The 14,247-nt window shown below is 30.9% G+C and overlaps 1 protein-coding gene across 4 annotated transcripts; it reads left to right on the top strand.

Moving 5' to 3' along the window:
• The first annotated feature begins 1,680 nt into the window (after positions 1 to 1,680).
• On the top strand, positions 1,681 to 8,722 carry LOC134709951 (uncharacterized). Of its 4 annotated transcripts, none has more exons than XM_063570077.1 (3): positions 1,681 to 1,862; positions 4,313 to 4,512; positions 6,047 to 8,722. In XM_063570077.1, the coding sequence occupies exons 2-3, from the start codon at positions 4,344 to 4,346 to the stop codon at positions 6,697 to 6,699; spliced, it is 822 nt and encodes a 273-aa protein (XP_063426147.1). In that variant the 5' UTR covers positions 1,681 to 1,862; positions 4,313 to 4,343; the 3' UTR covers positions 6,700 to 8,722. The 4 variants fall into 4 exon arrangements, with proteins under 4 accessions (XP_063426147.1, XP_063426146.1, XP_063426145.1 ...); XM_063570076.1 differs by lacking the exon at positions 1,681 to 1,862 and adding an exon at positions 3,258 to 3,521; XM_063570075.1 differs by lacking the exon at positions 1,681 to 1,862 and adding an exon at positions 3,264 to 3,549.
• Positions 8,723 to 14,247: the final 5,525 nt, after the last annotated feature.

A 14,247-nucleotide genomic window follows, 5' to 3' on the forward strand; every position in this document is an offset into this window, starting at 1 on the left:
CATTGGCAATCATACCACATCTTCTTTTTTATATAGCTTTTGTTTCTATAGTAATTTGAAAATGTGTAAATTTAGAATGTTACAACTGATCCAAAGAATTGCATTGCGTATTTTTACATTTACAAGGGTTTTTTTATACCTTAAGCGTTTTATCAACCGTGTGGTTTTTGCGGTCATTGTCGAAACGTTAACGATGTTAAGATGTTGTTTTTGAAATACAGGTTGTTGCTTTTTTTGTGGTTATTTCTTGTTAAAGGACTCGCTGTGACTTTGCCCTGGAAATAATCAAAGAATGTGTGTAGGCAACATTTTGGGTCATCATGAAATTATTACACCATATCCTTGGATTTTCCTTAATGATTTTTTTGCGTTAGCTTCAAATCTTTGTGGTAATATCACACAACAGTCTAGTAGTGTTGTTTGCGTTCTTCTGTGTTGCTTTCTGTTGCAAACGCTCTTTTTTTGTTATTGCTAAATCTAACGAGCAGAAGTTAATTCAAACGCAGATTTTCAATATTCATTGATCACACACCTTCATTGTTTGCATAAAATTACAAGATATTGACGCTTATTTTATATGATCATAACTTTCCTAAGAAATCAAATAAAAAAACACTCCCTGGTATATATACTTGAAAAACGATACCCCACTAATCATTCTCATGGCGAGACCTACTGATAAGTAATTAGTATACATGTGTATGTAGGCCACAGACCACAATTAATTCCTCTATTAGTTCTTTATAACTTTTTGTCACATTAAAAAATTTGCACCATGCACTTTTGTCCAATCTTTTGTGTGTGTAATGTATAGTACCTGTCCAAAAGTATATCCAAAATTCAGAAAGATTGAAGCAATCACTTTTACAAAATTAGCCAATACACATCCCTACCCCTATTGACAAGTCAAGAGATGTTCCGAAAACTGTAAATATCACCTTTTTGCACTTAGCCTAATCACTCTTTCCATATCAAAATAAGTTAAAATACAACAACCAAAAGTTTATTTCACCTATCTTCTTTCATTTCCAACCCATAAAAACTAAATAATCAATGAGAAAGGCAAAGAAAAAAAATTAAGAAAGAATACACCTTAATTAAAGGGAACTATATTCGTGAACAACGAAAAGTAGGGTCATTAATTGTGGTCTTGGGCCTGTACGTAAACATTTCAAGGCAAACGACAGTATCAGCATTATTATATGTCAGAATCGTCAATATGTTATTAAATAACACATAAAGTATAATCAATAACTTGAAGTTTTTACTTATTGGATTTTAATATTAATATACATCTGCAGAGTGGATTTTCACCTACATAAGCGATCACCTTAACCTACTGAACAATGTGTAAATGTAATGTAATCAATCACTATCAAAAAACGTATTTATGACTCGGATATTATCCCTCATTAAAGGGCTTGAAAGTTGTCATAGCGCTTCTCAACTACTTATACATACATTACTTTCATCTTTTAAAATATTGACTTAAATATATTTATTTATTGAAGATAAGATAGCGGATAGTTATCACCCACAAGGTCTCCTTCCTATTGTTAATCTTCTTGATATATTAGTATTCACTATCTTATCTCTAATCCAAACAATTAAATAATATGATGTCACTTTAGTTATTTTTACTTCAGGATTTGTATAAAATATTGGTAATCAATTTACATATGTGTATTAAGTTACATGTAACATCCCCCCGAAGGTCCTTATGTGTATAGTTTTTAAAACGATATTTAGTTCCATTATAGACATGTAATACCATATTTGCCATACTACATCCTCGAGGGTACAACTTTTATTAGTTTTGAACAAAGATCTATCAAAACCTTAAGTCTACATGTCAGTTAAAGGTTGGTAATGCATTCTTTAATCTTTTAATGATATCTTGATTTTTGTATTGTGTATTTTATAATATCTTGAATTGCGAGAAATTCATATCTTGTTGTTTTATTTGTGTTTAAAAAAAATAGAATCAATATGTGTTTTTGTGTATGTTAAAGTTGTAATATCTTGATGGTAAAGAGATCTATAACTTTGCTATTTTGCTATTGGATTTGGCATCCAATCTACATGTGGATACATTATCATTCGTTGGATTCCAATATTCGTGGGTTTCGTGAGTACAGGTCAACACACGAATTTAAATGTTCAACGAAACCCAAATTTCTATAAAGTTGTATTCATATTTTGACAGAACCACGAAATCAAATATCCACGAAAATGCAAGGTTTCCGAAATCCACGAAAATTTGTACAAACGAATATAAAAGATTCCACAGTACATGTAGTTAGTTTATTCGCCATCTCATGATTCATAGATCAATCCCTCCATCGTATTGTTGAATTAACAACAGACTGTTGGTCTGCACTGGTTAAAGCTAGATTCCTGTTTAATGTTTTACTATTCTTTTGTTCTTAATGACCATAAGAAAAATGTTAAAAGTCTTACTTGACAATTCATATATTTACATATTTACTTACATTCCTAAGTTTATACCGAGTCGACTAAATGATACAAGAATCCTTTGTCGAGTTTTCTCAACTTTAAATCACCAGTCAATATTATATTATCTAATTTCATATCACCCATTTAAACTGTCTATCTTAGTGATTATGCCACGCACTTTAATCGCTTAATACTTTCAATTACTTCTCCCAGCAAAAATCGATAGATCTTTAACGTAAAACACATTCGTTTTCTTTAGAACCATCCTAAACAACAAAGAACTAAACAAATAACAAAACCCGTTAGAATTGATTGATGGTTGTTTGGTTTACGTCCAGTGACAAATATCTCATACATTTATTGATGAAAGTTATCATGTTAATACTTTAATTAAACACCCAACATTAAAAACGTGAAATAATAATCAAACAATAAACAAAAACAACCACATTAATAGTAAGGTAAATTAAATTCCCTTCTTTTTGTAATTCAATATAGATACGTCACAAAGAAATAAGATAAAAGAACGGATATGCTTTATGGAAAATTTTGAAGTGAAATTCTTTGGTTTTCTATGTAATTTTCCAGTAAAAATGATCAATATGAACTGTCAAATTAAGAAAATCTAATGTATGCATAAAGACATTTCGGTAACCTTTTTGAAAATGTTAATTTATGTCTATTTGTTTTGGAGTCCTTTGTGATTGTCACACCCACTTTTCATAGATCAAAGTGTTTAACTGCCTCCCGAACAATACAGTACAAAAGTCTAACAAATCATTTTTAATTTCACCATCAATTTTGATTACAAACAGTCAACTTTGACAAAATTACCCGATAAATAGGATTATGTCAGTCTTAATCAATAATCCGTGATCAGTGTGAAAAATGTGCAAAAAAATCAACTGAATACGTAGGATTGTACTAGGCGTTAATTTGTAGGAGAGATAAAATTATTCTGCATGTAACTTGTACATTGTGAAGACGCGTGTCAAGAAAAGTATCGAATGACACGGAGCCTCGGGGTTTTAGCAGCTGACGATCGATGGTAGCGGATAGTAGTTGTAAGTTCCATTTAGTGATGGGATAAAGGTAGTCATTTTATTTTATGTGATTACAACTTGTTTGTCTATTAATATATGTAATATTATTTTAGCAGGATATAATTAGTTACATTACCGAGTTATGACTGATGCGGATTTAATTTGTCATATTTTTCAACTAACTATCTCCAATTGAGATTGTTATCAGAGCAGTTATTATTTAACAGGATATAGTTCTTTAAACTGTACAAAATTAGTCACTCGTATATCAACTTTTTTTCCACCTACAAAGTTTTGTACTTTATTCATTAGTGGAAAATTTAACTGAGCGGACGTTTTAAATAAATCACTTGTGGATTAGAGATTATAGTTCTTTATCGTCTGCTTCTAACCAGTTGTACATCATTTTCGGATTGCAACAAAAACAATTTTATCAACAATGTATCTCTTTACCTGGATGTTTATTTAATATCAACTTTTACCTTTATTGTTTATTACCTTTGTGAAATCGTTCGGCTGACACTCGGGGAAGTTTAACGAGTGTGTTAAGTCACGTTTGTTTAATTCTTAACATATGTAAAGAAAATTTATCCATCTATCATTGGTTTTCATGTAATACGACTGGACTCGCAGGTTACAAACGACGCCTTCCATTTGGTCGTCTGCTCAAGTTACGAGAAACTATTACAGTCGCACAATTAACTGAGTTAGTGGATATTAAAAAAATCATGTAAATGTTTTGATTATTGTGTTTTATCATTTTGTAACTTTGAACAAAGGACTTGATTGATTTCCATTACTTTTATAAACAGGATAAAGACGGGACGAAAGTAATTTATATCCATGATGACTTGTGTGTTACCGATGAACCCTATATACAATAAACATGTAGGATTTAATGAGGAACCTGGAGATTTTGGGGGATATAACTGGATACCTAACAGATTAGCAGATTGTACCTGCAGAATCGAAAACCACTCAACAATGTGCAGAAAATCTGTGGCAAAAACAGGTTAGTCGATTAATATACTTTTTATGGATGGAATTTCAATCAATATTATTTTACAACATAACATAGACTGTTATATATAATATCATTACCATATGGTATATATAACATGTATTTATCAAATCTATAATGTAAAATATTCTTATATTTCGCCAGAAATAGTTTTTCTTTGATTTTTCTTTGTTTGATATACTTATCGTGTTATCGAGTTCAATTTATTTGTCTTGGTTGAACTCAATACCTCTTTTGTGAGAGACGTGTATCTGTAGAACCATTTAATTGATAGTATGTCGGACACTTTGATAAGCTGTTTACAGTCAAATCATGGTGTGTGAATAAAAGATTAATACATGTTTAAATCCATATTGTAATTTATTGAAATATTTATAATCAAAAGTAATCAAAACGCAACTTAGTAAACTATCTGTCTACTATGCATAAAAAGACGTACAATGTCACCTGTCTTTCTTTATCTACAATTTAGCTATGCGTTATAAATGCATTCATGTTTTTTTTAATGTTAAATAAAAAAAAACTGATGTTGCAGCGCGATTTCTTTATATAACTTCAAAAATTCAGAAACGCTATAATTTTGAAATTTTTATAGAGATTTAGATTTGTTTCATGGACAGGTGTTGGTTACACTAAAGGTAAACCAACATACATTTATCCGATAAGTTTTGACAAGTCTCTCTATCTTGCCCTCTATCTTTGGTGTATGTTAATGGGTGCCACGTATCCTGCACCGACATGGACATCTAAACATGTTTAATAATTGCTTACGCCTTAACAACTTGATACAGACTGTTTAGTGAAAGTCTCAAATTAATAGTTCCACCCATGATGTTAAATTACAGCATCAGTCACGTAATGTTTGTTTCGTATTTTGATTAAACGTTAAACTCGAGTGTTTTTTTAGTATTCAAATACATTTCAATAGGTCAAATAAAAACAGTAATAATTCAGTAGATTAAATTTCAATAGGTCAAACAAAAACAAAGACCTTAGGTTCCTTGCTTAGGTATAGGTATATATATTTTTTTAATTATAATACAAACTTGTGTATATGATAATCACATGCAACTTGTCACGATTCAGTGAGAATAAAAAATAAAATCATAAAATAAAATTGCTAGTAAACACTTTAAGGTATCTTGTGGCCTTAACATTAAGATAAGTAGAACAAACATGGACACATGTGTATTTTTGATTTGGCCTTAGTGTTTTGAAGAGGTAATTTGAACGATATGATTAACAACTTTCATTGTCCCTCAAAATGGCTTAAGTATAAGTCATTTAAAAATGTGTCAACTCTTAAAATTGTATTTTTATAAACGCTGCAACAATTAAAATGTTGTTTCTAATTTACATGATTGAGTAATGAAACTGATAAAATTTCCATGTCATGTGTGTAACTACTTTTAATAAATTTGAACATCCTAATCATCACGTCATACTAATGTCATCAGTTTATTATAGGGAAATGAATAGTTATTATCTTTGTAAATATTGTTATTATTGTATTATCTGTTTTTAGGCTCATACGTTGATGAAAACAAAAATGAAGTCGAGATGAAGATTGAATTCGATGGAATAGACAGACAAAATAATAAAAGGAAGTCTGGAATTGATTGTGATGATTTGGATAATGTTCCACATAAAAAGATTCATAAAAAGTCAGCTGATTGCGTGTTGGAAAAACCTCCAACAAAAAGAATATCTCCATTTCTGAATACCCCCAAGGAAAGGAAGGAAGAAAGAAGGAAAGTACTAAAAATAACAGTTCAGAAACTGAAACTTATAGATGACCCTGAACATTTCTTAAGAAGGTCGGTTCTAATAAACAATACTCTCAAGAAAGTGCAAAAGGAAATTAGAGACGAAAAAGCAAAAAGTTATCAAGGATACAAGTCAGCCTTCTATCGATCGTGTGATGTTAGTTATTTGCAATGGGAAAATCAAGTTAGTGCACAATTCAATAACGATGACCCTTTGACAAAACGTTTAGAAGAAGAAGATTCTTGCAAACTTTCCAATGACTCGGACAATTATAATAATAATAATAATATAGAAAACAAAACGGACGATATTCTTATGGAAAATCTTCATGAAAAATCGTGTGCTGACAGTCATGATAGTGATATAGACACCGTATTTCATAGCTTGATACGAGTGCTAGACGAGACGTAATGTTTCTGAACGAGATTAGAGTGGTTCTGACATGTGGTTATGCATGTAAAATGTGTTAGGTGTATGAATGAAGTATCACAGCTTGAATTTATTACATGAATGGTTTATCATCAGCGAAAGAAAAACATTACATTATGTTCATTTAATTTTCAGTCATAATTATCGCTTAATGAAAGAAGTTCAGATATAATTGAGGTTTTAAAAACCACTATAATTAAATCTCACGATGTATAATTTATTTATTTATTACTGAGAATATTTGTTGACTATTATGTATGCAACATTGGTGTTTTAACATAATTAGCTTTAGGCCAGGTGATCCTAGTCATCGGAGCGTTTGAGGCTTTAATTGATGGTCCATATTTGTAAAATGTCACCGTGCTGTTTACCTGTCCCAACTGTTACTTGATTTACCTGTAGGGGAGACAATTTTCACAGTCCTTGAAGTCTCCAGGATATCTGTTTCCGTATAATGTTCTAATCATTCTAAATTGACATATTACACTTACATTTACATATTTAATGTACTTTTACACCTTTTTGTGTAAAAATTTTGAAGAATTAACCAACAGATCCTTTAAAATTTAATCACGGTTTCTGCGACAATACATTATTTTACAAAACTGACGAGACGAAATGTCTCAGCAGACGCCAGGTATTTTTATTCAAAAAATGAAGTGTTTGCAACAACAATTAAAACTGCACATGCGAATTAAGCGTAGGGATTTAGTATGGCGTCTGTCGTATGGAGTTAAGTGTTTTTTGCACACTATGTGATCTGAACACAAAATACTCTTAATAGAAATATTCATTAATTGCCTCAAAACATATTTCATAGTGCTAAAGGTTCCTTTGAAATTTAAACTTTCTGCAATTACAAGTCACATGCAAGTAGAAGTCATTTAAAATTAAATGAATTACTTTCTGTCAGATGAAAATACAAAGTAACATGAGCATAACTATAATCTCCTTGTATTTTATCTTTTATCATTGTACTTTTGATGGTAACTGTTAAATAATTTAAAGAAAATAAGTTTTAACTTTGTTCGAGAGATTAAATTTCAAATCATTTAACACACGAGTTTTTATGCTTTGTTCAGGTGTAAACTAATCAAATTAAGAATATGACAAGAAAGAATGCAATTCTAGTTATGCCAAGCTTGATGCAAGGCATCCTTTGTGTTACAACTTTTGAACATTCCTATCTTACTAGTCAAACCGATAGATTACCGCCATTTAAAAACAACTTATTTTCACTTTCTTTCATTTATTTATTTACTATGACAAAATCCTTTTAATTTTTTCTCAACAACAATATAGAGTAATACTAAACTATTTTAAAACGACTATTTGAACGTTGAACGTAAGGTTATTTGGCTCGGTTCCAGTAACTAGTTCACCTCGGTTAAAAACTGTATTAAATGTACTATATTCCTATAGATAAGCGATCATTGATTTCTAACAAACGTCCGGTCTCAAAATACCCATATTATTATGATCATGACAGACCTTTAAAACAATGCCGCCGTATTTTATTACAAGTAAATGTTTACACTTCAAGGCAAAATATGTAATTACACATTTGATAGCCTTTAAATGTATGTATGATAACAAGGACAATCCGGGAAATATGTTAAATTGATTAAGTAGGCATTTGTGAAGTCAGCATTTCCTTTCGTAGTAATGGTTTTGTTGAGTTTCTTTGTATTTTTGTTTATAATCGATTTCGCACATCATTATGAAACTATTTAGACCATGGTGGTAGCTTGCCTTTATATGTATATTTATTTTCATGGTCGACATTATTATTCTTTTGTCATAATTTCCCCCAACATCACCATATTTATTCTTTTTCATATAATGAAATGTTAGTTCCCATCTGTTTGTATGTCTACAAATGTGATATTTTTATGATGACATTGAAATATATTATACATATGAACAGCTGTGAATATTTGACATGTTATATACAAATGATGCATACGATCTCTAAGAATTTAAAAAAATAAATATCTGCAAAATATGTTTTATTTTCAATATTGGCCTACAGGTCACTTGTGACATCCACCTTTACGCTGTGCTCTGATGGACACGGAATACATTGACATACATGTTCTAGAATAATTCTGTAAAAGTTTTGTCACAGTTGCCCCCTAGCATGGGTGAATTTAACATGTTGGCGATGATATAAGCACATAATTATTTACAGTCTTTGTCAAAATCAATTCAGCGAGTTCAGCAGTGTAGTACTTCAACACATTCCAGTACTAGGTAACGGGCACCTGCTTGTGGTTATCTAACCATTCGTCTTTATAGCAATCCAATCATGTTAATCAAGGTTACACATCACAATAAATGTACCGCCACCTGAAGCATGGTCGAACCATGTGTTTAATTACCGTACCAGTATAAAAAGGTGAAGTCGGAAAAGTATTTCTAGCATAATTATGCTGTTGATACGTTTACAGTTATCTGTTTACTACCACAATAAAGCATTGTAAAAACAAAATAACAACCTGCCTGCCAAAAATCTTTGATATATAAAACAGAGCTTGCTATCACGTTAAATAAAAGATTTTAACATGATGTGATAAATATATGTTAACATGTCAGTGAAACATTTTTGGAATTTTTTATGCAACAGGAAATTGCAAAGTTCCTTGCTCGGCCGCGCTTAAAGAACAGTGGCCTATCAACTTCAACTTCGTACTTTATTTGGCATTTTTAACTTTTTTGGATTCGAGCGTCACTGATGAGTCTTTTGTAGACGAAACGCGCGTCTGGCGTATACTAAATTTAGTCCTGATATCTATGATTAGTTTATCTATCAAACACGTGCTAAGATTCATAGAATATATCGTTTGGCTAATTTGAAGAAGTATGTCATAATAAATATCTGACAATGTCGTTCAAAAGAAAATTATGATCCATCGTTTGAAGAAAAGCTGGCTTCCTTCCTAAGTTAAACTAGTTTGGAGGAAAGCCGTCTTTTAATTTCCTCGCTTAGTCTCTTGTGGAGAGTTGACTTATTGGCAATCATACCACATCTTCATTTTTATATGCAGGTCAACATTTCCAGAGGATGTTGGAACTTGGTTCCATAATAATTTCTTAATTTATATACGGACATTGTAAAGATCACATAAAACATCAAATTAATATTAGTATAAATGGTTTATACAAACAAATCTAACCACAGAAAAAAGTAAAGTACATGATAACGGAAGTTGTATGCACATTCAAGGTCAACCGGATATTGATGAGAAAACTACAAGTAGTTTATTTAATTTAAACATTATAAGAAATGATGACATCGGCAGTTTCCTGGTATCCTTTAAAGAGGCCCTGGAAGTGGTCCCCAACTTCTTTATTCTTTAATTCTCATTTCTTTGTCTATTTACCCATAATTTCTTATTCCTTATTGTTTAACATCCAATTATTCCCTGTTCTTTCTTTTTGTGTGTGTGGTCCCCAATTTCTTTATTCTTTATTTCTCATTTCTTTGTCTATTTACCCGTAATTCCCTATTCCTTATTGTTTAACATCCAATTATTCTCCATTTTTCTTTTTTTGTCTTATTTGTCTCTATTTTATATTATTCTGTACTGTATACCCATTATTCTTTATCCTGTAATCCCTTTTCAGACCCTTATTAAGTAGAAATAAAAGAAAAACACTTTAATAACATTTTTAACCAGAATAAGACACAAGAAAAATGGTAATTTCTTTAAATGATTTATCAAGTGAATTCGTAAGTAAGAATCCATAAAAGACAATAGGGCTAAAATCATGCATTTTTCAAAATACAGACGTATAAATACTCTCCGATGTTATTCATGCTGATGTATACGATTATAACAATATCACAGTCTTGTTGTATAGGGAATTCAAATTAATAGTAGCTCAAAATGCTAATGGGATAGTTCTTGGTATCCGTTATTCTTGGAATTTGCATAATAAAAATGTTATGAGAATTAATTCGGAAATTGGCAATGTCGCTAGCAATTATAATACAGAAACGCTTCAAATATGAAATTGACTCAACAATTTTACACGTTTTGTGTGTCTATATGATAAACCGGAAGTACTAATTAAAATTGAGGAGATCAAATAAGACATAACAGTAACAACCTGTCAGATCGGAAGACATAAATCTTTTGACTATATTGACTGTAATGTTCACTGATTTGCTATTCAGAAGTTAGTTAATTGTAGAAAGGCATTGCTGTGCCATTGTAGAAATATCAATAATTAATCGTATTTAAGTAAAATATTCACAAGCCGATCAAACTGGCCCAGACAATAATGTAAATGTCTTTGTTTTGTGTGTGAAAGAATATTTACTTGCGTTTCTTCCAGCACTTTTCTATCTTACGTAAATACCATGAACTGAAACGTACTAAGGCCGTCAGAGTTGGCGCAAAAAGAATAGGAAGTAACATTATTTGATATGATTTAGTGATAGTGAAAGAAATTGTTTTAAAATAATTTTCGATATAATATTAAAAGAATTAAATAGATAATGAAAAGTTTCATTTGTAAAGATCGATGTAGTTATAGTTAGTTAGGACATCTTAGAAGTTTATAGTCTTATGAATACTATCTCGCGGCGAATATTTTTATTGAACTATTTTTCATCTTGTATGTATGTTTTATCCAGCTTTTATAGTATCATGTTATAAAAATGTTATTGATAAAAAAATTCGATATCAAATATCATAAACTTTAATACATCATGGACAAAAGCTAACAACTTGGTCAAAAGCTAATTTAACCTTGGTCGAAAGCTAATTCCTTGGCTAAAAGCTAAAATCATGGTCAAACGCCAACAGTATCATTGTCGAAAGCTAACATCATGATTAAAAGCTAACATCATCTTCAACAATATGACCAAAAGCTAACACCAAGATCAAAACATCACACCTTGGTCAAACGAAATATTATGAAAAGACCATATAAGTCCATAGAACACAACAAAGGCAACAATTTCTAGAACCCAACCAAAAGTCTTGGATGTTATATGCTCCGGAAGGGCCATACGATACAGCCCTTAAGTTAAAAACTGTTAGGGTGATTTAAGTAATACTATCATAATTTATGCGATTAGTTTTTCTTCCTATGTATTAATACATTTTGATTGATTTCCGATGTGATAACTCTCACCTGGAGTCGAAATCGCATAAATTTAAGCAGCTATATATCGTGACAGTACGACATTAAACATTGAGGTAGACTTATTTTGTATGGTCAGCTTAAAAGACCCTGACACCTTTTTTTGTTATATAAAAAAAAGAGATGCAGTGGGAATGTCAATGAGAACACTATTCATCAATACGTCCTAATGCACAATTTCGTTTTTTCTAATTACTCTTGATAAAAAATGAAAATTGTTTACTAAGCATTTGTCCTGTTTCAAATTCAAAACATGACACATAAACTATAGTACTGAATATGTCCCAACTTTACATGAAATTAGTGTTTGTTGGGGAAAATATATTAGATTAAATACTTTAAGAAATCTCGCAGGTAGTTCAATAATTCCTTCATAATCTGATCTCAAGTTGAATTATTAAAATGTCTCAATTATGCAAATATTTCAATTCGATTTGTTACAGTTTGAATTTTATTGAATACACCATATAATTCGGTGTCAATCAATTTAAAGCTCGATGCCAGTTTAAGCTATATGATATGCATGTAAATTTTATAATTTTCCATCTCTTTTTACCATGTCCAAATAAAGTCAAGCAATTTAATTTCTCCTTTACATCAAAGCGACCTTTATTCTTAGGCGCCAGTTTATTTTTGTAAATTTTTACCTATTTAAAAGACTACTTTTATAGTCGGTATTAGAGATCATTGACGTCAAGATGCTTTATTCGTCGTTCATTTCTTCTATTGATTATCAAACAGTTCATAATTTCATTGTAGAGATCCCAATACACAAGATGTTACAATGTGTATTGCTAACGTCACTAAAACAAGTAGCAGGTTGGAAAATTACTTTATCAATAATTTAAACTTGTAACATATATCTAGTTTCTTTTCATATAGCGGCAGAGTTAACGAGAGTTACATGGAACTTTACTACTTGAAAAAGACACTTATTACAAATCAATTCTGTAAATTAAAAATCCATACGATTTTATGTTTATTGTCATCCAACGGCCATTGTATATACTTGCAAGTTAACCCCTTGATAGAAAAGTAAAGAGGATAGTTATAAATACACAATAAAGATCTAATTTTTCATGCGTGAAATACAGATCCCTGTCACCTTAAGTATAATTCAAGACGATTAAATTTTCCATTTGAAAATAATAAAATAACAATTAATTAAATTGAAAACTCAACTCAACCAGCTATGATAAATTATTTATGCAAAGTATGAATTGATATCCTCAAATCCTAATTGTTGAGACTGTAGAACGAGACATGATCATAAGTGATAATTTTTAATCAAGTGGCTTTTTATCAGGATAATATGTTTCCTTGAAATTTACTGCTTTCTTTGTTGTTGATTTTTAAGTGAAATTGACAATAGACGATTAAGTTTATAATTGAACATTTACAGACAAAATATCTGGTCTATAAATCATGTCAATACCTAAACAGTATAGAAATATAAGGAGATTGGGATGCTTTCAAATGAGGGCAGGTTTACATTAGGGAGCTACCATTTGATTTTTAGGGGGAGGGGGGCTAGGGTGAAAAATTTTGTTCTGCATTTTTTTAGCTGTAATCTCTGTCCTGCCTTTTATTTTTCACTCTGTTCGGTCCTGCCTTTTTTGTTTAGTTTATCCTGACTTTTTTTTACCTAAATTGTCGTCCTAACTTTTTTTGCAAGTGTCTCACCCTGCCTTTTTTTTTTTACTCAAAACTACTGACAGTCCTGCCTATTTTTTTCAAATTTCATCCTAGCCCCCCATAGAAATCAAGTGGTAGCTCCCTTATTGTTTTGATGAGGCTTACAGAATAGAAACATATGGCCAGAAAAAAAATGAGAACAGAAACTACCAAAACAAGCATATGTTTTGGTAATTGATAAAAGCAATTCAGAGAAATATATGTAGTTGAGTATATATACCATTGTCATTTAGAGACTAGTACATAGATAGATGTCGCAAGTGCAAATAATATCACATTTCCTTATTTCAAAATAATGTTTCATGAATCAAGAATGCAATGATATGCAACCAACACCAATATCTGCAAAAGACACAATCATCAAAGAAATTGACATAAACAACCACTGGCAGGTTGCTGAGTTTTTTGAGATATACATGTGACAGGATTAATATAGACGCACATGAACACAAAAACTACGCTATATGATTATCACGATTTCCTGCTTGAAAAATATAAACGTGATCGTAAGTTATAAAATCTTGTTTAATTTTTGATCGAAAAGACTTTAAGCTTCTTTAGGCTTCAAATGAGCATGGACGTTTTATATGACACTTCCATGAAATGACAGACATGCAGTCAGAGCAGCTTTCCCCCAAGGGTGACTGGGGAATAGAAATATGGTCACTTGGTCTTCTCCCG

Source organism: Mytilus trossulus, chromosome 3, assembly GCF_036588685.1.
Source record: "Mytilus trossulus isolate FHL-02 chromosome 3, PNRI_Mtr1.1.1.hap1, whole genome shotgun sequence".
Classification (NCBI taxonomy): Eukaryota; Metazoa; Mollusca; class Bivalvia; order Mytilida; family Mytilidae; genus Mytilus; species Mytilus trossulus.

What these genes read in the sequence shown, in the direction of transcription:
- LOC134709951 (XM_063570077.1), top strand. Translation starts at nt 4,344, where the DNA reads ATGATGACTTGTGTGTTACCGATGAACCCTATATACAATAAACATGTA. An exon ending in AAAATCTGTGGCAAAAACAG is followed by an intron (nt 4,513 to 6,046) that starts GTTAGTCGATTA and finishes ATCTGTTTTTAG; the next exon opens with GCTCATACGTTGATGAAAAC.